The sequence below is a fragment of the Aotus nancymaae genome, unplaced genomic scaffold (genome assembly GCF_030222135.1).
Source record: "Aotus nancymaae isolate 86718 unplaced genomic scaffold, 86718_ANA_hifiasm-v0.15.2.pri h1tg000017l, whole genome shotgun sequence".
Lineage (NCBI taxonomy): Eukaryota > Metazoa > Chordata > Mammalia > Primates > Aotidae > Aotus > Aotus nancymaae.
In genome coordinates this window covers 12,054,260-12,081,907 of record NW_026988429.1, presented here as the reverse complement: position 1 = coordinate 12,081,907, position 27,648 = coordinate 12,054,260, and the positions used below count along the sequence as shown (strand labels likewise).

General features: G+C 55.4%; 1 protein-coding gene across 1 annotated transcript in view; it reads right to left on the bottom strand.

The window, feature by feature from the left end:
* The window catches only part of ATOH8 (atonal bHLH transcription factor 8), a 34,292-nt gene extending 6,887 nt beyond the window's left edge, over positions 1–27,405 (bottom strand). The window contains exons 1-2 of the mRNA XM_012472973.2: positions 26,635–27,405; positions 16,966–17,157 (exon numbers count right to left, since the gene is read on the bottom strand). Coding sequence (XP_012328396.2) covers positions 16,966–17,157; positions 26,635–27,405 — 963 coding nt within the window. The remainder of the gene's footprint in view (positions 1–16,965; positions 17,158–26,634) is intronic.
* Positions 27,406–27,648: the final 243 nt, after the last annotated feature.

The window sequence follows — 27,648 nt, the reverse complement described above, 5'->3', positions numbered from 1 at the left end:
TGAAAAGTGAAATTACGCTGTACAAGCTGCACCATAAGCTGTGTTGGTGTTTTCTTTAACGCTCAAGCCTGGACATCCTTGCGTTTGAAAGATCTGTTTTCACATCTTCTCCAAGGGCTAGGCTTTGCAGAGGTTATTCTGGGCACAGGCACAAGGCTTGGGCTTCTGGCCTCCATGCTCCCCAGGGACCCAGAAGCAGGTATGGGCCAGTCGGCCCCCAGCACCTCCTGCCCGCCTGGCCTGGGCGCCATGGGTGACAGGCAGGAAATTTATGAGGAGTCGGAGTTGGCTGCTATTTGCTGGGGGCGGGAACATGGCATGAATCGAGGCTAGTGCTGTGTCCAGGCTGGGAGGGCCCTTCAAGGTCCCGGGTGTCTAAGAGTTCAGTTATGGCCAGGCCCTTTAGTGAGCCAGGACAGTTGGCCTACGGGCCAAGAATGGGGAGGAAAAAGTCATTTATTCAGCAAAGATGTATTAGTTCCTAATAGGGGCTAGCTCTATGCCAGGCACTGGAGTTAGAGGCCCTGCCCTGGAGCAGCTTACATTCTAATTCTAAGGGAAAGCTGAGGACCACCGTTCCCGGCCACTACTGTGGATTCCACCCAGTCCTTTCTATATTTCTCAAGGCTGCTCATCAGAGAGGAGGGGATTGGCACAGGCCTCAGTTGTGCTGGCCAGACAGCTGCCCCCCAGGCCCCAGCTCCCCAGGTCAGGAGCAAGGTGGAACTAGTGGTCCAACTCCTCCTTCACTGAGGCCAACAGACGTGTTCAAACCTCAGAGTCAGTCAAGGCCGTGCAGAACTTTCCTATTAGTAAGAAACAATTGTTGCATCAGACAATGTTGAGGATGAGAGCAGGTAGCCTGGGGGAGCCCTTCCTGTGCTGAGATGCTAGAGGTGGTACTTGGTCCCAGGTATTCTAGGCTAGCATTTATTGAGCACCTACCATGCATGCCACGGTGCTGCAGGGCCTTACTTGGAGTTACTTCCACCCATTAGAATGTAGGTTCCACACGTGCAGGGCCGGGGCGGTGGATTGTCAGTTGAGACCTTGCTGCCTCCCTAGTTAGGGACAATGAGGGCCTGCTCATGTCCAGCCTCTTACCCCCATCAGCCCCATGCCCACTGCAAGCTGGGGACAACAGATGCCTCCTCTGAACTCCTGAAGCTCTTTATCCCAACTCCTCCTACATCTTCTTACGCCACGAATGGTTATCGGTGTGATTGCCACAGTCCCCTCAGCTATACCTCCACCACCAGCACCCCATCCTCCCAGGGCCTGGGAACAGAAGCAAGTGCGTCAGTGCCCAGTGCCACCATTTATGGAGGGTGGCCACTTGCCAGGCACTGTGCCACACTCATTTGCATGTGCTGTCTTTTGCAGTTCCTGGGAGGTGCCTGCAGCTGCACCCATGTTGCAGATGAGAAAATGAAGGCCTGAGTGGTGACCTCACTTGCCCTAGGCCACTCTGCCAGGATGCAGCAGAGCAAGGTAGACCCTGAAACCCTACAGACCTCAGTTTTCTCACTGGCAAACAGGAATGGCAGGTCCCCAAGTCATCCACCCAGCTGTCACCTCCCTGGTTCTAAGAACATCTTGGCCTTCGACTTCTGGAGTCTAGGGGAAGTGGCTGGCAGTGGGAAGCTCAACACCCCCAGGGCCAGGGCCCATTTGCTCAGAGGAGCCCGCTGGGCCTGCAGGGGCAGCCATGCCATGCTGACGCCTTCTCGGGCTGCAGGCCACTCTCTCTGGCTGCCAAGCTGTTTCCTTCTTCGTGCTTTGCCTGTGTGTCTCTGCCAACTCTTCCTTGGCCTCTTCTTTGTTTGTCTCTCCACGTCCATCAGTCTATCTGTCTTTCTGGGCCCCTACTCCAGCTCACCCCCAGCGTGGGGCACTGTGAGGGTCGAGCTGGCCAGGCAAAGCTTCAGGCAGCTGCTGCGGCTTCCCATCTGCTTCTGTCCTGCGAAGCTGTCCGGGCATTGCACTTGGCTTCACTGTTCTTTCAGATGCCAGCAGCTCAAAGGGCCCATGGCCACACTGCATAGCCAGAGGAGGCACCCAGGCTGGAAGAGGTACCCAGGCTGGAGGGGGCACCTAGGCTGGAGGAAGCACCCAGGCTGGAGGAAGCATCCAGGCTGGAGGGGCACCAAGACTGGAAGAGATACTCAGGCTGGAGGGTGCACCCAGCCTGGAGGAGGTACCCAGGCTGGAAGGGGCACCCAGGCTGGAGGAGGTACCCAGGCTGGAAGGGGCACCCAGGCTTGAGGAGGCACCCAGGCTGGAGGAGGCACCCAGGCTGGAGGAGGCTGCCCACCTGGCTGGAGGAGAGCAGACCGATGGGCAGACTGGTGGCCCAGCCATGCAAGGAAAACCTTGCTCTTTACCTGCCGTATGGGCCTGACTTACGATCCTCACACAGACACCCCAACAAGACATGTAAGCTCACATGCCCCGACCACGGTGGAGGGTCCCCATCAGGCCTGCCTCCTCCTGGACTGGGAACTGCTCCCATCACCCTGCTGCCTCTCACAGAGCCTCCCCTCCCCAGTCCTTACTGCAAAGTGACAGCAGGGATTGATGGGCACCAACCAGACAAGCCAAGTCACGCCAAAGAGCTGGCCAGCAAGCCTTCGCAGAGACCACAGTGCTTCTCTGGGAGACTCCCAGGAGGGAGCCCAGCTGTGGATATTTCAGGACCACTGGGCCACCTGTGGCTTGGAGAGGCCACGAGCCCTTTGGGAAGCCCAAATAATCCAATGATTTCAGCAAAAACAGTGTGCGTTCCATGCAGATGCAGTTTTAAGATGAGGAACACTTCCCCTAGCCTCTTCCATTGTCTCTAAGCCCCTCCCCTAGCTAGATGCAGGCACCACCAAGGGATCCAGGTGGAGGTGAGGACATCTTTGATCAGAGGTCTTCTCACTCTCTCTCTCACACACACACACGTGTACATGTGCACACCCACTGGCAAACAATCCAGCACGGTGGTTAAATGTGTCAGCTATGGCACCAGACTGCCTCTGTTTGAATCCTGACTTCCCATTCTACCAGCTGTATGACCTTGAACGAGATGCTTAACCTCTCTGTGCTCCGTTTCTTTACTTACAAATGGTAATAGTAGTATCTACTGCATGAGCTTGTCAGGAAGATTAAAGAACACAATGGCTGCAAAGCCAGGCACTCGGTGTTGGAGCACGTAGGCTCCATGGGGGTGGGGAGGAAGAGTCCCCAGCCACCCTATTTACCCACCACCAACTCAAGGCAGGAACTTCGTCTCCACTTCGGATCCCCAGGGCCTCCCTCTGTACCGGCACAGAAGAGCTGCCCATTCGATATTTGTGGAAAACAACTGAAAACATCTCCTTGCCTCATGCTTCCATTGCTCCATTCATCCAGCAAATGTTTACCGAGCATTTAGGCCACGCCAGGCTCCACTGGAGGCTCTGGGGATCCCACAGTGAACAAAGCAGACGAGAAGCCCAGCCCTCCCAGCTCCGCCATCCTAGGAGACAGGCTCCTGCACAGAAGCAGACTTGCCTGGAGAAAGGAAGCCACATGTTTTCTGTGCCAAAACAGCGTGGATGGGCCCTTTCCCAATAACTGATGCACTTCCCTGCATTCTCAGCCCGACGTTACTGGATGTACTTTAGCTTCCTCTGGACAACTCAAGGTCAAGCCCATGAACATCAGTGCACACACAATTCCAAGGACCCTGAGGCTGCGGGCTCTCTGCCCTGACACTAAGGGGGCCTCCAGCCTCTCCGTCCTTCTGAGCCTCTGACCTTGTTTTTTATTGTGTGTCTGTTTCTTCTTACTCAATGAGGCCACTGGTTGATTCTCGGTGCTATCTCTGTACCTGCTCCAGGACCTGATCCCCCAGCCCCTGCCGTCACAGGCTGTTTTTGTTCTGAGGTTCAGATCTGAGGGGCGTGAGAGTCAAGCTCAAAAGCAGTGTATGCAGACTAAGTGTAGTGGGCTCCAAAGACCGTCCCAAGGGGCCCTCCTCTCAGTTTTCATGCATAGCCTTTTTGTAGTTTAGCTCTGAGTTCCAAAGGGTGGGACCTGTTTTATTCTCCCAAATGCCTCCAACACTAGAACAGCATCTGACACAGAGTAAACACTCAGGAAGATTTATTCTGAAGTAGATGTGCAGGGCAGGGCCTTTCAGGTTTTACTCATCTTTCAAAACTCATGTACCTAAAAAGACTGAACACGTGAAGAGTCCCTGTGTGTGCGTGTGGAGGGGGTGGGTGGGCCGTGGTGGCAGGGACTCGAGTGTACGTGGTGGTAGGAACAGGGCTGGCAGGAAAGCGAGGCGGGAGGCACAGCTGCTGGGACGGGGAGGGGTGGCTCTCAGCAATGCCGGTCACAGCTCCCCAGATTCCAGGTGGGCTCCGCACAGCTCACTCTGAGAGCTGCTCTCCACGTCCCAGCTGCCTGGCTCTGCCCCACCCTGCCCTGCCACAGAGGGGCCATCTTTAATGGCTCCAGGGCTCAGTGCGGGGAGGGCAGTTTGGAAACCCTTAAAGACCACCAGCCACCTTCCAGGGGGTGCCCCCTTCCCATGTGCATGGGAAATCAGGCCACCATGCAGGGGGCCCTCCACCTGACCCCAACAGACAGTGCCTACGGACGCGCCAGCACACCTGCATGTGTGCATGCATGCATGTTCTCTAGGTCACCGGGTGAGGAGGGGACACTTAGGTCCTTCTGCCCACCTTCCTGACAGACCAGCAGTGGCCTCCAGTGACCCTCTCTGACTGCTGTGCCTTCGGTTGAAAAAATGCTTTGACAGCCCTAATTTCCTCAAACACTCCTCACCTGGCTTTATCCACATTTGATGAGGAAAGTGAAGCTTGTTGAAGGCAGGTGCCTGAGGTTACAGAGCTCCTGAGTGGTTGCGCTGAGACTCAGACCCGTGTCCCCAGCCCCAGGTCCCACACTGCTGGCAACCCCTGAAGCTCACACCCTTCCCTTTGACAGAACAGAGGACAGAGGACAGCGGTCGCCTGGATTCAGCCTGTCCAAGCCCTGCCCAGCCCTGTCCAGATGCTTGAGTCTGGGTGACTTCGCCTCATCTCACTCCCATGTTTAATAATGTGGACCCCAGGAGCTTGTTCTAGGATTCAAGAAAGTCATGGGTGTAAGAGGGCTCTGCAAACTGGAAAGTGCTGTGAACAGGAACGAGGTCACTGGGGGCCTAGTCAGGTCATTTTGGTTCTGTGAACCTCAGCACTGTCACCTGAAAATGGAGCTAGTGACACCCACTTTGTGGGGCTGTGGTGAGGACTGGGCAAACTCGAAGAAGTGGGGCTCTGAGATCGTGGTTAAGGTAATGACACTGGTTAGCTCCCCTGGGAAGAAAACCACCTTGTCACATATCAGGACCAACCCTGCAGGCATGAGCGACGTGGCTGTTTTCTCTGCTGCCCTCCCAGCTGACAAGACCTCGATGTTTTTCTTGGGTTCGAGGGGAGCATCTTCCTTTGGGGGAAGGGAGGGGCTGTCTGGGCAAGACTGACTGCCCTGGTGAGGAGAAACACTCTTCTTGGCATGGCCCCCTACCCTGACTGTAGATGCAGTTTGAGGATGAAAAGCTTGGTGCTGTGGCAACCACTCTGCCGCCATGAGGCAAAGATCAAAAGAAGCCTGGACTCTTGGATTCCAGGGAGCAGCTGACTTCTGAACTATGAAAAATGCCAGCCCCCATTAGTTTAAGCTGTTGCTTGAGGGGTTTCTGTTATTGAAACACAATGCTCTCCTTGCAGATTCAAGGGAACAAGGGTATAAGCCCAGCTGGGGCACAGAACAGCCCAGGGGCATTTCCCTAGTTGTGTCTAATGCCCCTAGTTAATCCTTCCCTAGAGTCCTTGCCTTCAGCATAGGGACAGTCAGTCCTAGCAGTGTGGATTTTAGTGGAAGGAATGGTGTTCATTATTTGGGGCCCTAGTATGTGCCAGGAGATGGGACACAAAGAGAAAGGGGCTCACAGTCTAGCTAGAGACACAGGCACTAATCCAACACTGTGTAACATAGTGTCATGGGATTAATATCACATTGCATCTTATGTCACACAGCATACCGCCTACAAATATAATGCAATATAATCACATAAAATCGAATATCTCACATAATAGAGTTTCATATTGTATAACATTTTAAGTCATTACTTTAAAAGCATATCACATGATGCTCTCCTGAATTAGACCATGCGCATCCCTGTGCTACGACGCCCTGAGGAGGAAGCTGGGGTAGGGTTCAGGGAGGGCTTTCAGGAGGAGCTGAGCCTTCCAGAATGAGCAGGAGTTAGCCAGACAGACAGCGGAGAAGGACATTCCTGGCAGAAGAGACGGCATGAGCACAGAGGCCGAAAATAGCCCCTTTGGGCAAGGAGTTCTGTGCTGCTGGGGTGTAAATTGGGACATAGGGAGTGACTGGCCAGGGCCAGGTCACTTGGGGGGCCCATCAGGTGTCCTGTTGAGTCTGGCCTCATCCCCTGGCCCATAGGGAGGCTCCTAGGCTTTTGGGGAGCTGAGCAGGGGATGGAGCGAGGCAGTCCCACCCACTTTCAGCAGAGCTGCCGGGAGGGGCTCTGATGGGACTGGCAGCCAGGGCAGCTGAGACAGGCCCCGGTGGCTGTGAATCCTGGGCAGAGGTGGCAAAGCCTTAAAGGAGAGAATGGCTCCCGACTTTGCCCTCTAGAAACACTTATCCTGGGAGCACAGGGAAGGTTTGTTGTTTCCTGTGGAAACTGTTTTCTGGTCTGCTGGGCAGGTAGAAAGGGCACGGCCTGTTTAAAGATGGGGTGCCCTTTCTACCTGCTGGTACCCTCTGTCCGAGGCCTCGCACTGTGCCAGGTGCAGGGCTCAAGGCTGAGCAGTGAGCAGGGCAGCCCTGTCCTCTTCCTCTTGTCCTCTGGCAGCCACAGAGTTCAAAAGCAATTTCTGGTCACTAGGCTGACTCCACGTCATCATCAGGGGCTGCGGACAGTGGTTCCTCTTCTCTCCTCAGGTCCTCCTTGCCTTTGGCCCCATGAAGACCAACTTCTTGGGCAGGAGACACGGGAGGGAGAGCAGATTTTGCAAAACAATGTTATGTCCTTTATGCCACTGATCCGTGAACAGACCCAGGAGCTGAGGGTCCTGAGGTTAAAACACTTGAGCACCCGGCCGCACAGCCCACAAGGGCAGAGTAGGGACCAGCTCCAGCATCCAGACCAGATACCTGCCCCCAGAGGTCACTCCAGGAGAGAGAATCCGTGGGCCTGTGCTGAGCCCTTCAGATGGTGAGATGGACGGCCATAAAACTGCCATAAACATCAATATTTGGTCCTGCCGGAGCTGCCATCTCTCTAACTGGAAGTGGGAGGAAAACCGAGAGGAGGGCAAGAGGAATGAGGTACAGGAGCCTGAGTAAAGATGAAAGGCAAAATGCCCTGAAAGCCCCAAATGTGAGGCTTTTGCAAAGCCGGCCACCCACAGCAGCATCGACGATGGGCTTTTTCCACTGCTGGGATGAGGGGCTGCCACGGCTTCTGGATCTGGGGAGGCAGCCCTTGGAAAATGGGTGCAACGAACTGAGAAAGGAAAGGGGAAACTCCCAGTACCTGCCCCTGACCTGTGTCTCCCCCATCCATCACCACCATCTGACACATGGCAGCCCCTCCCTCCGCCCGACTCAGCTCCTCCCTCCAGGTCCAGGGGGTGTGGGGAAAGCAGTCCAGCCTTGCCCTTTCCTCCCCAGGGTTGGCCTTCCAACTGCCGGCCCTGCCCCAGGACCCCACAGCCCCTGACAGGCCACCCAGCGACTGCTCTCAGGAGCTGCCCAGGTTTCAGGCAGACATCTCCCAGAAGGCTTTGGCGGCAGCAGCCAGTTCTTAAAAAAGGCTTCATGTCATGCTGCAGTCAGCCGCGGGGCCTAGGCACTGGGGTATTTATGAATGTGACTGTCCTACCAGAGCATCTCCGAGAAGCTCTCTGATGAGCTGATGGGGGTCTCTGCATGGCGTCTGGTCTCCCACACCCTCCCTCTGAGCAGACATTGTTCACATCTGTGTGCCTGGGGTTTATTTGGGGTGACGGCAGAGCGACTCTGCCACGGTGCTGCCTGTTTTGAGCCTCAACACCGACCTGCCCTCCCAGGCACCTTCTTGCTCCCATGTCCCCTCCAGCTGTTTTCTTAGGAAAACAGTCACTTCCAACCTTCCCCAGTGACAACAGCCCTGAGAAAGAAAAGTTCGGCAGTGTCCAGGAGCACCGATGAGGTGGCCTTCAGGCTCACAGAGGAGGAAGAAAAGTCACAACTGATGTGAGAAGAGGAAGAAACAACATTAAAAGAAAACGGGGACAAAATAAAAACCAGAGATAAAAAGTCAAGAGCAAACAGCGGCGCCTGAGAAACAAGAATTCCAGCCTCCAACTTTTACGGCGTCCAGTCCTGTTATTCATAAGCGAGTTTCCTCTCTCACAAAGAACCTTTTGCACGGTTTTCCCTGCTGCCTCCAAACCAGCTGCTCGCGCTGTTGTATCCTGAGTGATGATGAGGCTCTGAAAGGGTTTTTTGGGAACAGATGGCCAGGGGAGAGCTGGGGAATGTGCCAGCAGAAGGCCGGGCGGGCTGCCAAGGCCTGCGGTGACTGAGTGCTTGGGCTTCCAGCTCGCGTGCTTTCCCTGCCCTCTGCCCTCCGTGGCGCCAGCAGGCCTTCCCAGCGAGTGCTCAGAACATCTGGAGTCTGGGGCTGCCAGGAGGGGGGGCCGCAGCGGCCGGGCGGGGGACCCTCTGTTCCAGCGGAGCTCCCATGGACTCACCAGCAGGCCCGCCTCGCAGAACAGCTAATCAAAACCACAGCGCCCGAATGGGAACCAGGCGCGCTCCCAGCTGCAGCCAGAGGCCGCCAGGCGACTTAACCTGGTGTCAGGCCTCGCCGACGACGCAGAGCTGGGGGTGCTCCGAGTTGATGATACCTCCCTGCCCACCCCACCCCTCACCGCTCCTAGGGCCACCACCAGCGGGCTTTTGGCTCCCTGCAGCTAAGTGGAGCCTCCATGCACTGCAGCCCGGCTGCTTACATAAGAGCTGTTGCTCTGGGCAAGGCACAGTACCCGGCACTTGCTGGGGGCCTCCTGGGCATAGGCCACTGTGCTGGGCAGTGTGCGAGCTTCAGGCAGCAGCCTGGCCTCAGGAACTGAAGACCTCAGAACTCAGAACTAAAGAGATAAAACATGTTGGAAACTGAGCTCCGCCACTTCCTGGCCACGTGGCCCCAGGCTCCTGGCCTCAGTCTTCCATCTGTGCGATGAGGAAAGTGGTCCCAACTTTGGGGTTAGTATAACACAGGGTAGAGATAATGTGAGTGAGGTGCCCATAAGAGCACACAGTGGGCACTCACCACACGGTTGATGTGTTCGGTGGTGGTGTCTGCTGGACTGCTGATTAGCATGACTGTACAACCACATGTTATGCACGTTTCTTGGTATGAATCCATGTACTTTGAAATCAGGACTTCTGGATGGGCTGCAGGCTGCACCCCACGCTAAGGCTGCAGGACCAGGGGTTTGCGCTGAAGTGCTAGAGAGAGAGGAATCTCTCACTCAGAATGGTTGGTCCTTCCCCATCTGCCTTTTGGCTGGTCCGTCATTCATCCACCCCTGGCACTGCCCTTTTCTGAGATGTTCCTTCCTGGGGTTCCAATTAAGTTGTTACCTTGTAGCTATAAATTCATGAGATTTCCTCTCTGGCACTCACTGAGAACACACCAGCCCTTTCTCATATGGGGTCTTGTTTAATCCTTTCAGCAAGGCAGCAAGGCAGATTCGTGTGCTCTCACTTTACAGATGAGAGGATTGGCGATCAGGGAGGTCAAGCGACATGCCCAAGGTCACAGAGTGAGAAGTGACAGTGCCAGGACTCAAACCCAGGTCTCTGGCCCCAAAGCTCTGCACTTTGCCTACTTCACAGTTTTGCTGAGGGGCATCAATTCTGTGTGCATTTCTGTGCCTTCAACGATAGCACTACAGCAAGAACTACAGCGTTCTCTGAGGTTAGCCCCCACCCTACATAGACACCCCTTCTCCAGCTTCCCCAGGGCCACTAAGCCTCCAAGGGGCTTCCAGAGGGGAATCCTGGCTCAGAGGTGCTCCGGGAGGTTCTCTGCATTCCCTAGGGTGGTCAGTTAGGGCATCAGAGGGGACTTCCCACAACTCAAAGACTTGAGTTTTCATTCATTCCCAATGTGTTGGGGAGAGGCGTGGGGCCTGGGAGCGCATGTTGAGGGTGGGGAGCAATTTGGAAAAGGAGAGAGAAGGAGGAAAGGGGCAGAGAGTGTGAACAGAGGGAGGAAGCAGCACCCCTGCCTTGCCTGCCTTGGGACCACCCGGGGAACATCAGAGGCATGGTCCACTTTCTGGGAAAGCCAGCTCAGCTCACCTGGGAGGCTCCCCAGCCAATGACCCCTCCAACCCAGGCCCTGCCAGACTTGTGGCCTAACAGTGTCAAATGGGAGAAGAGAAACGGCAGCTGAGAGAACACTCCGTGTTAGAACAAACAGCTGGCGACAAACGTCTATGTAATTGGAATGCCAGAAAAAATAAATTGCATCCATTTTTATGACTAGTTGGGAATTTGATGGTGGTTTCCCACCCACCCCCCTTTCCCCAGCATAGATGGCCTCTGTGGGCTTTGAAAGCAGATGGTATTTAACTTAATAACTGGGCCAGGGGGGAATTGAAGATGTGAGACTACCAACCTTTCCCCAACCCCACCTCCATGTGAGAGGCAGGACAGGGAGCGGTAGGAGCTGGGGTGCACCTCTCTTAGTGATTAGGTGACCTCGGCAATCCTGGGGCTCAGAGAGTCCCAGACTCATCATCTGTGCATCAGAACAACACTGGTCCCCCACCTCCAGGGTTAGTGAGAGGAGCCCAAGAAGTGATACCCAGGAAGCACCAAGCACATGCCTGGCACACAATCCCCACTCTCTGAACATCAGGTGTTGCCAGTGTTCTTGGACGAGCTGCATTGGGGCCCCAATAGTCTCTAGGAGTGACTTTCAAATATTTGTGACATGTCCATGATGGCAGAAGAGAAGTAACACAGGGGTCATCATTAAAGCAGAAAGACAGCTGAGGTGGGCTTGTCAAGGGCCTGAGAAATCATTTAAGATAGCTCCTCACTTTTCAGTGGAGATGAGGCCTCAGCGGGGCTGACAATGTACATGGTAAGTGGGAACAAAGCTGGGACAGTGGCCCTTGGTGGGCACCCTGGAGCCACAGGTGGGACTGAATCCAGGCAGGGTGCAGCTCTGGAGACTCCAAGTCCCACAGTCTGCTGAAGGGGCTGGCGCCAGGGGATCCTGTCCCAGGCCTGGGCTCAGCTGTCCAGACAGAATGGGGCCCCTCCTACACACCCTCGGCTTACGCCAAACCCCCTTCCCCCGACAAAATCCAATATGCCTGTCATCTTGTCCCTGGCACCAAAGCTACAGGGGTCTGCATCCAAGATGCTCTTCCAAAGAAGAACCAGACCATACTAGGATCCGCCTCCCACCCCCAGAAAGCAGCAAGGAAAAGAGGGATGACACTGACCTGGCGAAGCTGCACCAGTGCAATTGACACCTCTGTTTTTAGATCACCCAAAGGGCCAAGAGCAAACTTCCCAGCCCTGGAGACCCAGCCTTCCCGGCACTGGCACACACGGCTGCAGGCACACGGCCCGGGGGTCTCACTTGCTAGCCAGGCCTCTGGCACAGCCCTCAACTCTGCACATTGTGGTTCGTCTTATCTCCCATGCCAAACCGGAGCCTTTGAGCAACTTGAGGGCAGTAACTTACTGCCCATTTATTGCCAGGGCTCAAAATATGCTATCAATTTGAGTAGCTATTGTTGTGGTTACTAATATACTACTTGGTGGCTTAAAATCATTAGAAGAGGATGCCCTGGTTTGTGCACAATCAGTGCTTTCCTATTCCGTAGCTCTGGGATGGCCCACCCGGCCCAGGTGCAGAAGAACAGTTCTGCTTCCTCCTCGTCTTCCTCTTTCCCCTCCTCCTTCTCAGAAGCTCCCAGGAATTGCTGCTTTAAAAACAGGAGCTGTGGAAACATGGCCCGGAGCCAGGTGCTTAACGTGCATTATCTCCCGCTGCAGCTGAGTCAGAACTCAACTCCCCAGAGCGCTTCCACACCTCCTGCCTGTCTCTCTGCTGGGTGGCCTCTGACATGGGCCTCTGCACTACTGGGGCTTCCCAATGGGGCTCCAAATCCTAGAAGTCATGATCTCTGGGGTCCGCAAGGTGAGGATTCACTGGTCAAGGAATGCAGGTCCCCCACCTCCTGCCGAGAAGGGCTGAGATGGGTGGAAAGATGAATCTGGGCTTGGAGGGGGAGCCAAGCGCCCTTTAAATCTCCTTAACGCTAACCTGGACCGACAGGGCAGCTCACTGGGGTGTGAGGGACCTCAGAGGACGCTGAGCTCAACCTCCCAAGTGAGCATCTTGAAGGAGGGTCGCCCAGTCTCTTTTGGACACATTAGCTCTGAAGAAGCAGTCCCTGTGTGGGACAGTTCAAATGGCCTCCAATCACACCTGCGATGACCACCGCCATCACAGCTGCTAGGGCAAGCATCTGCCCACGGCCTCACAGTCTTTGATCCAAATTTTGCTCCCAGCCTCCTGCAGCCCTGCCTGACTGGCCCATCAGCAGGTGCTCCTCTGTCCTAAGGCTTGAAAGCCCAGTTAACATGCAACTGAGTTTCCAGGAGGGCGACTGTGAGGCTATGGGCCAGCATGCACCTCGTCAGGAACTCCTTTACCAGGCAGGCTTCCACAGCCACAGACACAAGGGGCAGCAAGCATGGCTCATTTTGGGGAGAAAGGGCTGGGAAGCAAGTAGCCCTGAGGTGGTCATCCCATTTTCCAGAGAGGAACAGCAAGGGACTCCAGCAGCCCCAAGTGGCCGTGAGAGGGACAGTGGCCTGAAGTCAGGTGGAAAGGCCCCACAGAGAAACTGCACACTCGTGATATCATTCAGACACAAACTGGGCCCAAGCTCCCATCCCAGAGCCGTCTCCAAGGTGATGCCAAGAGGCAAGCCCCAGGGTGGTGGCCCAGGGACGGTGTGCTAATCCAGACCTTGTGTGGCAGGGACTCCAACCCATGAACCCACCCCCTGACCCAGACAAGGCAGAGCAGGTGTGGATGGAAGGCTCGAGTTCTCACCCCTCTCCCACGCTCCTGTGCCCCTGCAGGACTCTGAGCAATCTCCCCGGCCCTCCTGGGTCCCCTCCACAGTCCACAGCTTCCTGATGGCCCCTGATGGCTAGAGACTTATGTTAGGAGCAAAAATTCTTTGGTTTGCTTTTCCTTTTTCTCACCCTAACCACTCCTGGTTCCCAAATCCTCTAGACCAAGGAGTGTTCAGTTGCTGCTTGATGGTGGCGACAATGTGGTAAATTATTTTGTACCTTCACTGTGCCTGGTACATAGAGGGTACTCAATAGCTGTTCATGGGTGGATGGATGAAAGGAAGGAAGGAAGAAAAAAAAGGGAGGGAGGGAAAGGAGGTAGGGAGGGAAAGGGAAGGGAGGAGTGGGGAGGGGAGAGGGATGGGAATACCAAGGAGTGCTTTGAGATACCCATCTGTTGCTTGGGGACCCCTGCAGTGGTCACATGTCCTTTGGGGGAGGTGGACACCTGCTGAAGAGGGTGGAGGGTGGGGAAGAGGGGCTCTTCCTCCCAGCACCTACTGTAAGTTCCTGGGCTTCCCCTGGACCCTGCCTGGCTGCCAGGCTGTGGTGTGGCCGGACTGAGCGCTGTGAGCAGTCGGTGCTGTCAGTCACCTCTTCCCAAAAACTCTTAACCAGGTGCAATCTGCTGTTAGACCTTTGCAAGTCTTCTCATAGAAACAGTCCCACACATGAGGAAAGAATATTTGTTGGTTCCCCAAACAGAATATCTGTAAATGGAGGTGGGGCCTCAGAGGCCCAGGCTGGGAGACCACAAAAGGAAGAAAATAGAACTGGTGAGGTTCCAAATGCAACTCAAAAGCCAGGACACGTCTAAAGATGTGCTCCTCATTCAGGCCATCTCAAGCCCCCAGTCAAAAGGGAAGGACAAGGGGCCCCAGGAGGCAAGGAAAGGCCCCCCCCAGGGCTCCAGGCCTCCTCTGTGTCAGTGCGCACGAGTCCACTCCCAGAGCAGGACATCTGCTGAGAAGACCAGCCAAGGCCAGTTATGCTGGGCTTCAGTGTGAGGCCACACATCCCCACCAAGGGAGAGGACAAAGAGGGCGACAGTATGAGCCAGACTGCTCAGAGAGACAGACAGGCAGACAGACAGAGGGAGGGTGACAGCTAGCGATTATGGCAGCAAAAGCATCGGTGCCCAGAGGTGGGACGCAGGGGCCCACCTGAAAGGGGCACCTGGGAGCTTAAGGGCTCCAGCCACTCCAGGGGTCCCAAGCTGGGGAGGAATCTGGCTGCTTGAGATGCCCACACTTGCAAAGTCTGCCAGGTCAAATCCTGGTGGTCCAGATGAAACTATGGAAGGGGCTGGTTGAGGAATGGCTGGAATTATGAACACCGGACCCCATGGGGAGACGCAGGGCCAGTCAGGGCTCCCTGAGTGGTTTCATATGAGAAATGTGTCACCACGAGTATCATGTGAGTCTGTGAGACCATGAAGGTCATCAGGGCAGTGACATACAGACCCTGCCTCCCAGAGTCCCAGCTGGGGGAGGAGGTCACCAGCTGGGAAAGACAAGGGCAGGAGGCAGGAAGTGCCCTCAGGCCCAGGCCGGGTGTGAGGGACGGAGGGTAGAGAGGAAAGAGACACATTCCTACCCTGGAACTTCCATCTCGACCCCCAAAAATCCCACTCCAGGGCAATTTCACCACATAAGTCAACCCAGTAGGATGAGCCTCAAGTTCAGAGCTCAAGCATTTTGAGGACTCATTACCCTGAGGGTGGCAACAATGCAGACCCCACCCTCGCTCTCCTGCAGTGACTCTCATCTTCACAGTGGCCCATGAGTGAGTATTTCCACTGTCCCCACTTATCAACAAGAAAACTGAGGCGGAAGAGGCTAAGCAAAGGGTGCAGGATGGCGCACCTGGCGGGCGGTGAGCCAGGACTTGAACCCAGGGCTGTGCGATGCTCTTAACCACAACCTGTAGCCTCAGGTACAGACCCCAACTCTCCACAATGGGGAGGCTGGACCAGGCCCAGAGGGTGTCTAGGATGTGTTAGATTTGAGGTGATTTCAGGGGAGGCCAGAAGCTCAGCTGGCTCTGTCGGGCCTCTCCACCCGACTTGTCCCTCTTTCCTCGCCAGCCAGGCTTCCAGCCTCCTCCCAGCCCAGGACCCCGCTCCGATCAGGGAACCTGCGATGGCAGGAAGGAAGGGCCTCCACGCTGCACTTCTGCCTTCCCTGGGTGAAGAGGAGGGTGCGGGGGAAGGGCAGTGAGGGGCTGAGATGGAGACAGGGCGCCTGCCCACTCTGCCCATCCACACCTCCAGACCGCCTGAATGCCAGGGGAAGTTCACCGAGAGTTTACAAACCTCCTTTGTCACCGAGCACTGCGGGAGCCATCAATCACACCCTAATTTACCAGTGTCACTTTCCAGAGGAAAGCCGCCCAGAGCCGCCAGTGGCACTTCCTCTCTCACCCACTTGATGAGGATTTTGTCTAATTGGTCCAAGTTAAAGCACTCCCAGGAATGCAACGTGCAGTTACCGTGGCAGCGGCGGCGGGGAGCCCTGAGGAGATGCCATGACCCTTCCAGGCATGAGCCTGGAGTCTGTGGGGGACCTCTGGGAAACCCGGAGAACCCACCAAGGGGCCTACTGAAAAGGGGTCTGGAGAGGAATAGCAGGGATGGGGGGAGGGGCAGGCCAGGAAGGAAGGAGGCAGCGTAAAGAATGGATGGAGGATGACAGGGTCCCGCACTCACCCTCACCCTCTAGGTGGGCCAGGCGTCTTGCCTCACAGATGTAGACTGGGTCCCACTCTATTGCTCCCCTCCCGCAAGCCACGTGGGAACAGAGATCTGGAGGGCTGCACTAAGCCTTGCTCAGCAGTGACCCTTGACTGGGAATGCCCGCAGCTATGGCCATCTGGGGACCTATATCTATGCCCAACACCTTTCCTCCTGCACACATTTCCCCAACCACATCAGGCTTTGTACAAGCTGTTCCCTCTGCCTCGGATGCTGTTCCCTCTTTCATCTGTCTGGTAACCTGGCTGTCTTGCTGGTCCCAGCTCAAACACCACTTACACTGAGATGCCATTTCAAACTCCTGTGGGCAGGAGGGTGACTCTGTCTCCCTTCTACCTGGTCTTCCCCAGGGGTCCTGCCCTCATCTACTTACAGGAGGGTCTCTCTGACCATCTTGTGAGCTGCATGGGGACTGGGACCATATGTTTGTCATCTTTATACCCTGCCCAGTGTGCTCAACATATGGCTGGGGCTCCGTCAATCTCTCCAGGTTGAATGAATGAATGACCATCACCCCTTTTAATGCATAGTCTCAGATAACCCACAGGCCAATTCACCCTCCCAAAACCTGCCAAAGGACTATCCTGGGCTGTCACCCTGCTCAGGGGAATCTTGTCCTGGTATGACATTTATCGGGGGCCAACCAGGGAATTCAGCACCAGATCACCTAAGGTCAGGAAGGGGTTTTAGAGATCAATGGTCCTCTTCATTTCAGTGAGGAGCAAACCTGGGCCCAGAGACTCAGAGACTCTGGGTGATTGTCCGAGGTCACCCAGCAGCCAGTTACCAGGAGTAGGGACACACCTATCATTCCAGGGATTTGAGGAGCCCTGAAGCTGAAGTAACTCCCAGCAAATTCCCAAGAGCTGATCTCTCTGGCCCCTTCAGAATTCTGGGCACATACAGGGCACCCCCAAGTTCCTGTCTCTGCCTCCCCCATGCTCCCCAGAGGCTACCCCCACAAGGCTGGCGCATACCTTGCGCTTTTTGGCACGTCCCTCGGCCTGCAGGGTGCGGGTGCAGCGCTGCACACACTCGGAGAAGCTGAGGTTGCTGTGGTCGGCACTGTAGTCAAGGTCAGCCAGCCGCGCCAGGGACAGGATGTAGTTACAGGCAATCCTCAAGATGGCCAGTTTGGACAGCTTCTGCCCATACGAGTAGCACGGCACCTGAGGGGAGAAGGCATCAGGAAGGGCTGCAGGGTCGCAGTGCCCAGCCTGGCAGGCATGGGAGGTGGCCTGTCTACAGTGTATCTGGGCCCTCTACCCTGATCTTATGATCTGCTCTACGCACCTGCTGTTTACACACATACACACAGACACACCCCTCAGCTCATCTGCTCTGAGATACACCGACATTCCCATTTTGCAGGGGAAGAAACAGGTTCAGCTCGTGCCTGCCTGCCAGTCAGTCTGAATGGAAGCTCAGTGAGTTTCCACGACCACCACAGAGCTCTGCCCTCCACCCTCCTGAGCAGGAATCTCTCTGAGAGAACAGGCATTTTGTTTTTTCATCTCTGATGTTCCATTCATTCATTCATTCAGTAACACTTGTTTTGGTGGGCACTTGGGTAGTGCGACAATGAATGACTTGATTCCTGCTTCAGAGAACTTTCGCTTGAGTGAGATTATAATGTCATGCTCGGGACTCTGGGGACATGCAGGAAGGAAAGTGTCAGTGCTCAGCTGGAAAGACACAAACATGGTTGGTTTTCATTTTTTAAAAATCTTTTTCTCTGTTCCCTTAGGACTTGGGGTGCTGCTGGGCAGACAACAGTGGTGTAATACACACTCATGGCACTGAACAAACTTGACACGTTTGTCACTGATTCATCACCAACTAGCTCCTCACTAATTGCACAGGGATTTATATGGGGTGAAAGATGGAGCCTCTGATTTTTTTAACATCCTGCTCCATCAATATTCATGCTGCATGAGCAAAAAGCTCCAAAGACTGCAGCATACTTAAACAGAGTTCTGTCTTGAAACCTGGAAATAGCTCTATGAAATCAACCTGATAGATACTAACTAACAGACCCTATGTTCCTATAATGCACTGTTCACCTAAAGGGCTAAAAACCTAGCAACCATGGCTTCCGGTTTTCTCCTCGCTATGGCTTTTCAGGATCTACACGTGGCATCCATATCACTGACGAACCCTATACTACAGCGGGTGGGATGGCACAATGCATCCACACAAGTATTTAATGAGCCCCCGAAATATGCCAAGCACTCTTCCAGGCCAGTGATTCTCACCCAGGGATGGTTTTGTCCCTCAAGGGACAGCTGGCAATCTCTGGAGACATTCCTGCTTTTCACCGCAGGGGAGTGGGGGCATTGCGGAGACGGAGGTGGGGATGCGGCTAAATAGCCTACAGCGCACAGTATCCCACAGTGCCCCCACAACAGAGAATTACCTGCCCCCAATGTCGATGGTGCGAAGGACGGAAATCCCTATTCCAGAGCCTGGAGGAAAAGCATGAACAAGACAGTCACCCCAGACTGGGGACCCTAACACATCACCCACTTTGATCTCACTTTAAACCTCACTGCGTCCAAGAGCTTTCCCTGACCTCCGCACCTCTACCCTACACGAGGAAGGACGGTTTGCCCTTCATAGGGCCCTAATAGCACCCCATCTGGCCATAACTGCCCACACTCTGGCACTTTAGTGGTCAGTCTCCCTATGAACTGTGGGTGGAAGGCCCATGTCTGCAGAGCCTAGCACAGGTCCTGCCTATAACAGGCCCTCAAGAGGGTTTGTTGATTGAGGCAATGAGTGAACAAATGAATTATCTCCCTCTGGATCTTCACTCCAGAATATTTTGAACTGGGCTCAAACACCTTTCCTCTCTCTGATGATGAAGATGTAGCTATTTGGCATAAAGCTAAGCACACATACCTTTTTGCTAGCTGGGTTCAACTCCTGGCTCTAGCTTTGTCTAGCTGTAAGACTCTGGGCAAGGGACAGACTCTTTCTGAGCCTCGTTTCCTTGTCATATCGGGAACAGGACTGACCTCACAAGGTGGTAAGGATTAAATGAGATGATGTATGCATTGCATAAAGTAAGGCCTGATAGAGGTCTGTGAAAGTACTATGGTTGATTTTGCAGAAGGTCCCCAAAGTCGGGCTCCAGAGCAGGTGAAGAGCCAGGACACGTGCCTGTACCACCCTCCACCCTCTGGGGGTGCTGAGACTCAGAAACCCAGAGAGGGAGAGGAAGGCGACAGAGAAAGCCAACTCCCATGCTTTCCACCCCTCACCCCATCTCCCACTCCCAGCCCTGGCCGCAGCTCCAAACCCATCCCAGAAATGCTAGCAGAACAATGCACTTTGCTCGTTCCCAGCCAGAGTCCAGGGAATCCTGCTTTATCAGCCTGAACAAATAAACAAAGTCTGGCAGTCCTGGGCCGGGGAAGGGGGTCTCAGGGGCTGGCCAGCACTGCTGCCTCCTCTTCACCCCAGGGAGGGTGTGGCAGCCTGGGGGAGGCTCTGCGGACTAGGTGCAGCTCTATGACACAGCCCTCAGCACTGCTTTCACACAGAGGCCATGCTAGGAGTTTCTCTTAAAGGCCCAGCTCTTTGAGCCCTTGGCCTGTAACAGCTGGGCTTCCAGGAGGGAGCAGGGATTTTGGAAGGGATCTGTACACCGTGATCCAGGGTCACTGTGGGACCACAAAGCAACGGCTGAGGCCAAGGCCAACCTAGGGGCTCCCATGCCAGGTTCTGGGCCAGTTCTGTCCTAGATACGTTTCTTGCCTATTGTTTCTGTCAAGTTTCAGGTCTAACAAGAAGAAACCCATGTATTGAGCTCTTGTATATCTGACACTGCAGTAGCTATTGACAGGTAGTGTTAGCCCACTTAAACCTTCCCCACCATCTGTACACACAAAAACAGAGAGGTGACATATTGGGCCCCAGATCACTCATCTGACTGACACCAGGCACATGGCCAGTAGGCTCTCTCAGCTCCCACCACACCAGCAGTAGCCACATCCAGGACACCGAAGGCCTCTTTCAGTTCGTTCACCTCTCCTCCTCTCCTACCCCCATGGGCAGCTCCTCACTACCTGGCCAATTCCAGATCCTCCTGGTGCCCATGCCCCAGGATGCAGCCGCTCAGCTCCCAACAGCCCAGCTCAGAGGCACCCCAGCCTGGGCTGTCACCACAAAGTGAGAATCTATCACCCATTCTGGCTCTGGAATGTCAAGATATGGTGGAAAGAGCTGCTGTGAATTCCAGGCACTTACAAGCAGTGTGACTTTGGGAAGTGCCTTCACTCCTCAGAGCCCCCATTTCCTCATCTGGAAAGTTGGGGTAGCAATGCCTGGGCAGCTCACAGGGCTTCGAGGACTACATCGAGTAACTCCCGCCAGAGTCTGAGCAGCACAGATTCCCCGTGACTGCTGGGCCAGGCCACCTTGTGGTTATTATGATCTATTAAGGCCAGGCAGAGGGTGAGCGTTTCAAATACGATGTCCACATTCATCTTTTAAGCAGCCCAAAGGGGTAGAAATGATCACTTCCACTTTACAGCAAAGCATGTGACTCTCAGGCATGTAGGAATTTCCTGGATCTCTCAGCTGGTGAGTGATAAGCTGGGTTTTGAACTGGTGGCTTAGCTGGGCTCTTTCCAGTTAGCCAGCAGGAACTGCCTGGGGATCTGAATAAGTGTCAATAGCTTAAGGTGGGGAGGTAGGCAGCCCACCCTCCTGAGCTGGAGATGGAGAGTCCTGGGCTGATGATGCCATGAGATCCCTCTTAGAGCATCCACAGCAAGGCCCAGAGCCCACCCACCACCATGGCCTACAGAGGCCCCCACAGCAGTTGTCTGCTCACCCTGGTCAGGAGACACAGGCCAAAGGAGGAGGCAGAGTTACCTGGCTCCCACTCCCGACAGACTGCCCAACTTCCGGGAAAGTAAAAGGATCTGCCTTATGCTCATCCCAAAAGGATTTTTCAACTTTGAAGGAATAGACTTTGGCATTTTCACAAGGTCCCATATGCCCCCAAAACCTTCCACCCAACCCACCCTAAGCTGGACCCAGTTCCAGCAAGCAAAAAAAAAAACCATGAAGAGCACTGGCCTGGGAGCCCGAGGGCCTGGCTCCACCCCTGGCCATCCATGTGACCTTAGGCAGGTCCATAAGCTTACAGGACCTTAATTTCCTCACTAGTGAAATGGGCATTAGAACACCTGCTACCTCAGAATGAGATCACAGGTGCAAATGTGGGAAAGCTTCCCAAAGAAATAATGCTGAGAACCTACCAGAGAATGCAAAAAAGGTCTCAAAGCCGTCCACACTCTTGTTTCTGTGCCGACTCTGGCCCACCCTTCAGACCCAGCCCAAGACGCCCTCCTGGAAGCCCATAGGGCTCCAACAGCACTACGCCCACTACACACAGACGAGCATCAGATTCCACTGAAATGATCATCTGATCGTCTCATGTCAGTGAGCGCTGGATTCCCGATGTGAAGCCACTCTACCCAGAGCTGTTCAGCATCCTTCCCAAAGTCTATCTAAACAGGTCCTTTAAAATTCCAACCTTGCTGGGCGTAGTGGCTCACGCCTGTAATCCTAGCACTTTGGGAGGCCAAGGCAGGTGGATCATGAGATCAGAAGTTTGAGACCAGCCTGGCCAACATAGTGAAACCCCATCTCTACTAAAAGTACAAAAAATTAGCCCGGTGTGGTGGCGGGCGCCTGTAATCCCAGCTACTCGGGAGGCTGAGGCAGGAGAATCACGTAAACCTGGAAGGTGGAGGTTGCAGTGAGCTGAGATCATGCCACTACACTCCAGCCTGGGCGAGAGTATGAGACTCTGACTCAAAAAAAAAAAACAACTCCCAACCTCCTGCACAGCCAGCAGGCTGGACCCTGAGAAAGAACCTGGGTCTGGGTGGTTAAGAGCTATGGCTCCAGGGCCAGACAGGCTTCAGTACAGATTCTGGTCGCTCTGTGGCCTTGAGCAATCTGCTTCACCTCTCCATAAGTGTCCTCATCTGTAACATGGGAAGACAACACTTCAGACCTCCCACAGCAGGCTCAGGTCGGGCCTCACTCAGTGCAGGAGCAGCCGCCCTGGTGACCGTGGACACGATGGAACACGAGGAAGACCTTTATCATCCTTACCTATCTGCATGGAGCCCCTAGTGCAAGCAGGCCTGTCCCTCATTGGCTGAGGGGATGGTGCGCAGGCTTCTCTGCACCCCCCACCTCTCCCTTGCACTCTGTGGAGTTTAAGAGTGAGGAATGTGCTGGGGCACCATTCCCTCACCCCCTCCAGGGTCACGCTGAGTTCACTCGATGAGGACCCCCTGAGAGGCTTCAGGGGCAGCAGGGGAGGTGGCCTGGGCCCCAACTGCTTGGCACATTGTCAGTGGAGAGGACCATGGCAGAACCTGGGGCCCCACACTGCCTTCTATTGCAGCCATCCTCCATCAGTGCTGAGGGGCTTTGAGGGGAGAGAGGAAATCCACATGCGCATCAGATGCCCCAAGGGTGGGCACAGCTTGTGAGACAGAAAGTCCTGCCACTCTGGCCCCTTCCCTCACCACCCCACAAGGCCAGCCTTTCCCTTTGACCCCTCCCACCTGGCAGGGAGCAGCCCCACTCCCGGGCCAGGCCAGCTGTGCACACATGGCCTTCACATGAGGCGGCAGGGAGGGCTCTGGTGCAGTTGCACTGGTGGCATGTGCTGCGGCCTGACCATCTGCCCCGCACCATCCAGCCCAGACTGGAGGGCCTCTCTCCCACCTGCACCTCCCCACCTGCGGCCATGCAGCCACCCTCCCTGCTCCCTTCGTGGTTGAGAGGACAGTGGATTATGACACAGTGGGAGCTTGTCTGGCTTCCTCATGCTGAGGGTGGATGGTGCCAGGACATTAGACAGGCTGAGGAGCAGAGCTGTTAGGAGTCGAGGCCCTGAGAGTCCAACCCAAGCTCCGCAGCCTGCAAATGTACACTGCTGCGAGGCACCGCCACCCTAGAGTCTGGCCAAGGTCGGGTGTAGCACAAAACCCACAGGGCCACATGCAGTGGCAAAAGACTGGGACAACTTACATAAGCTCTCTGAACCTCAGTGTCACCATCCATGAAACAGGGCAGGGGGTGTGATCATGACAATATCTATTTCATTAAATGAACTAATATACATAACAGGCTTAGAACCGTGCCTGGCACAAAGTAAGCATGTGATAAATGCTAGTTTCTCTGATAGTTATTAAAATGATTAAAGAATTCTTATTGCTTCATCTGTCGAGAGCTTTGCCCAGCCCTGAGGACCTTGGAGCTGCATAAGAAATGGTCACTGCTCTGGTTGTGCGTGGTGGCTCATGCCTGTAATTCTACCACTTTGGGAGGCTGAGGCAGGTGGATCACCTGAGCTCAGGAGTTAGAGACCAGCCTGAGCAACATGGTGAAATCCCGTCCCTACTAAAATGCAAAAAATTAGCCAGGCATGGTGGCGTGCACCTGTAATCCCAGCTACTCAGGAGGCTGAGGTAGGAGAATCGCTTGAACCCAGGAGGTGGAGGTTGCAGTGAGCTGAGATCGCACCACTGCACTCCAGCCTGGGTGACATAGAGAGACTCTGTCTAGAAGGAAGGAAGGAAAGAAGGAAATAGAAAGAAAGAAGGGAGGGAAGGAGGGAAGGGAAAAGGAGAGAAAGAGAGCGAGAGGGAAGGAAGGAAGGAAGGAAGGAAGGAAAGAAATGTTCACTGCTCTTATAGGCCTCCTTCTTTCCTCATTTGCTCTTCTCAACACTGTGGATGAGATCAGCAATATTACTATTTTACAGCTTCAGCAACTGAGGCCCAGAGAGGGCCAGTGACTTGCCCACGGCCACACAGAAGGCATGCAGAGGAGACACAACTCAATGCCAGGCCTCCAGGTTCCCAGGTCAGTACATCTCTCATGGTCCCAGGAAGCTGCTCAGAAGAACGAAGCCCCAGGCCAGAGACACAATCCCAGAACCCAACTCAGTGCCACACTGGCCAAGGCCCCGTTTCAGGCAGAGCTGATCTTCTGCCTTTTGTCACTTTCCAAGGGCCCATTTCAAACAGTCAGGCCCGAGGCTAGCTCCAGAGCTACAGCTCATCTGGATTGGGGGCGGGGGTGGGGAGTACATTTTATGAAGACTGAGGCCCAGAGGAGGAAGGGGCTCCTCCAGAACACAGGACTTCCTCCATTGAATGGGTGCCATGGTGGTGAGGGGAACATGGTGAGTGTGGCCTTGGCCCCTGGCTGTATGACCAGAAACGTCCTGGCCGTATTTCTTTCCTTCCCAGCTAACAGAGAGGTGCCCACTATGGCCTGGCAGCCTTTCTAGGGAAGGGACAGAATGGCTGGGGCAAGGAGGAAACCAACAGGAACAGGCGCTTTTGTGACCGTGCATTTGTGTGTGCTTTTGAGCACGTGCAAGGAGCGTGTGTGTGTGTACCTGCATGAGTGTTTGCATTGCATACATACTCTTTCCCTGAGAAGGCATGGGTTTGCCTTCTGCTTAGACACGCTGAACTTGTCCTTTTTATAGAGAACTTCCCGAGGGAACCAGGGGAAGTAAAAGGAGACCAGGATGAACAATCTCATTTCAAAGGGTCGGCCAAGTGTACACCCTGCCTTGATTGTTAACAAACATCCCGCTGGGGGCTGAGGGGAGCACATGATGCTGATACAGATGGCACTGAGGGAAGCATTTGGCCAGAGGGCATTCCAGAAACTGCTGTCATCTTTCCTAATCCACTAGGTGATCTGGGACAAGTCTCCTTCCATCTCTGGGGCTCAGGGTGCCATACTATAAAATAAGCCAATCCAATTTTGACGGGGATGTTGTTTAGATCAAATGAGATGGAATTGATTGCTGAATGAAGTAAAAGCCAGTGGGCACATGAGATGTAACAGAACACTCAGATGAGTATTCTCTCAGCACACAAAGAGGTAGCAGAGGGGCAGAAGGGTCCAGAACAAGCAGTCAAAGGCCGTAGGTGCCAGCCCTGACCTGCTATTCACTGACTGTGAGGCTCTGGGTACATGCCTCCCCAGTCTAGGAGGGGCTTCCCTAGTGGCAAGGTGGGCAAGTGGACAGGCATCTCTGCCCTTCTGTTATCCTTCTGTCCTGGAGAGTGCGTCGCAGGATCCCCCAAGCACTGCCACCCCTACCCAGCAATGCAGGCACAGAGCTGCTGGCTCAGGGTAGGACTGACTGCTCCACTGGGCTCACTGCCCAGGGTTCCAGCTGGTGTGGTTGAGGGCAGAGGCCCAGCCTGATCTGTGACAGCCCCCCCCGCCCCCACCCCACCTCACTCACCACTTTCCCCAAGCCCAAGCAAGACACTTCTGCTCAAAAGTCATAGGGCCTCTTTCCCCCAGGGATTCAATTTCCTTTCCATGGGTAGACACAGGCACTACTGCCCCACCCCACCCCAACCAACAGGAGGAAGAGGAGAGTGATCCAAAAACAAGATTATGGTTTCTGAAATATTTTGTTGCTGGCTAAAACCCAGAGAAGTTGAGCAAAATTCCTGGAGTCACACAGCAAGTCAGCTGTAGAGCATGAAAAAAATAAAACAAAACAAAAAAACACACACACTTAGAATTAGCCACATCTACCCTAACCCTTCTCTGAGCCCTGTGTCGGGTGGGAGATAATTCACCACCTCCTTCCTAGAGCCCCTTCTCACTAAGAAAATAAGAAGCCTAGAAGCCCAAATCAGTGCCAACCTTGTCTAAAGTGGAATTGTGAACTGTCCCGTCCCACCACGGGTAATTCTTGGGTTAAGCATTCTTCCTCCACCTGCTCAGGGGCACTGTCTGATGAGGGCAGCCCTCACCAGCCCCAAACTAAAAAGTCCCCAACTCACCCCAGAACTAGGCTCTGAAGATGCTTCAGAGAAAATCCCTCAACTAGGCGCCTCCCTCAGCACGCCTAGTTGACTGCTTCACCACAGGATGAAAGGAAGGGATCTCAGGGAAAGACTCCCACCAGCTCATTCCTGAGGCCACCCCTGGGGAGAGGGCACAGGCTTGTAGCGCTGGTTCTTGAGGATACCAGGGCAAGGGATGCATAGCCTGTTAGCAACCTGAATGTTTAGAGCATCACTGCTGGGAGCTGGGGGCTGAAGAAGGGCTGACAAGCTCCCCCGGACTGCCCCGCCGCAGCGTTCCCGGCCTCACCACCAACAACAGGGAGCCAAGACCCCGACCATGCCAAATGCCTGGAGAAGGGTCGCCCTCTTTCTCCCGCGACCAAGACAGATTCCCACATTTCCCCTCTCCACTGCGCACCGCGCCCAGGGGACTCCGGCAGGCAAATACTCGCTGCCATAAAAGTGAACTATGAAGGCTGAAGTCAGACGCGCAGACAGCGTTACCCCCGAGGCGGGGGTTGAGGGCGGGCGTGGGGGGTGCGGTGCTCGGGCCAGAGATCTCCAACCTTTATCTCCACTTTGAAAACTATGATCCATACCAACGTTGTGGCAAAGTCACTGCCCCAGGGCTGCCCACATCTGTCTGGGCCCCCCAGGGTCGGACCGGGCTGGGCAGCTTGCCCCTTAAACACACCTCTATCCCGGCCCGGCCACTCACCCACCCATTCCAGCAGTGGTCCCCAGGCGCAGTGAGGGTTTGCGGCGGGGAGCGGGTACCTGCTTCCTGAGAGCCTCGAAGGCTGCGCTGATGGTGTGCACCCGCGTCCGCTCCCTGGCGTTTGCCAGGAGCCTCCGGGTCTGCTGCAGGGCTTTGATCTCCGAGGAGGCGGCAGTCGCTTCGCCCGGTCGTTTCCTAGGCGACGCGGAGGAATCCGGGTGGTTATTGTAAATTACGTGTGAAATTGACGAGTAGGAACTTTCTCCCGGGCGCGTGAGGGGCGCGGGGCGCACTGTGGACTCCGGGGGCGCTGGCGGCGCTGGGGGCGCGGACGGCGTGGGGCGCGCGGGCGGTGCGCACAGCAAGATGCGGGGACGCAGACCCGGCTCTCGGAAAGGCTGTGGCTCTGGTCCCCCAGGTGCCAGGCTCTGGGGCACAGGAGGTGGCGGCGGCGGCGGCGTCGTGGGGAGTCCTGGCCCCACTGCGCCCAGGGCGAAGCCGCGTTTCCGCGCCTCGGAGACCTCAGGCGCCCGGGAGCCCCCGCGCTCCCCGGCTGTGTCCGCGCCCCCTCTTGGAGGAACGGCCGGCGCCACTGGGGCTGGCACCGGCACCGGGACCGGGACCGGCTGCAGCCGATGGGTCCTGTCCCGCAGCCCGTTAGTGGCGACGGCGCGGGGCTCGGGCGCTTCCAAGTCCAATCGGAAAGTTTTATAGCCGTTCGCGCGCCGCGCCGGCTCCTTGCCTTTCCGCTTGAGCTTCTTGAGGCCGTTCAGTTCCTTCATGCACACGGTCTTCCACGGCCCGTCCTCGAGGACCGGGATGTGCTTCATGGCGCAGGCGGCGCGCGAGGCAGGGGCGTGGGGCTGCCCGGGCCGCCGCCGCGCTCAGCGCCGAGGAGTCTCTGGCTCTCCCGCTTCGCCCGCCTCCCCCTCCCTCTCTCCCTTTCTCCCCCTCGCCCGGGGCAGCTGCGCCGCCGGCTCCGCGAAGCCGCCGGGCTGTCCGTTCCCGGAGCGCTCAGAGTGTCATCTGAAGTCGCTGCCGCCTTGCCAGCATTTCTGGAGAACGCCCGCTGC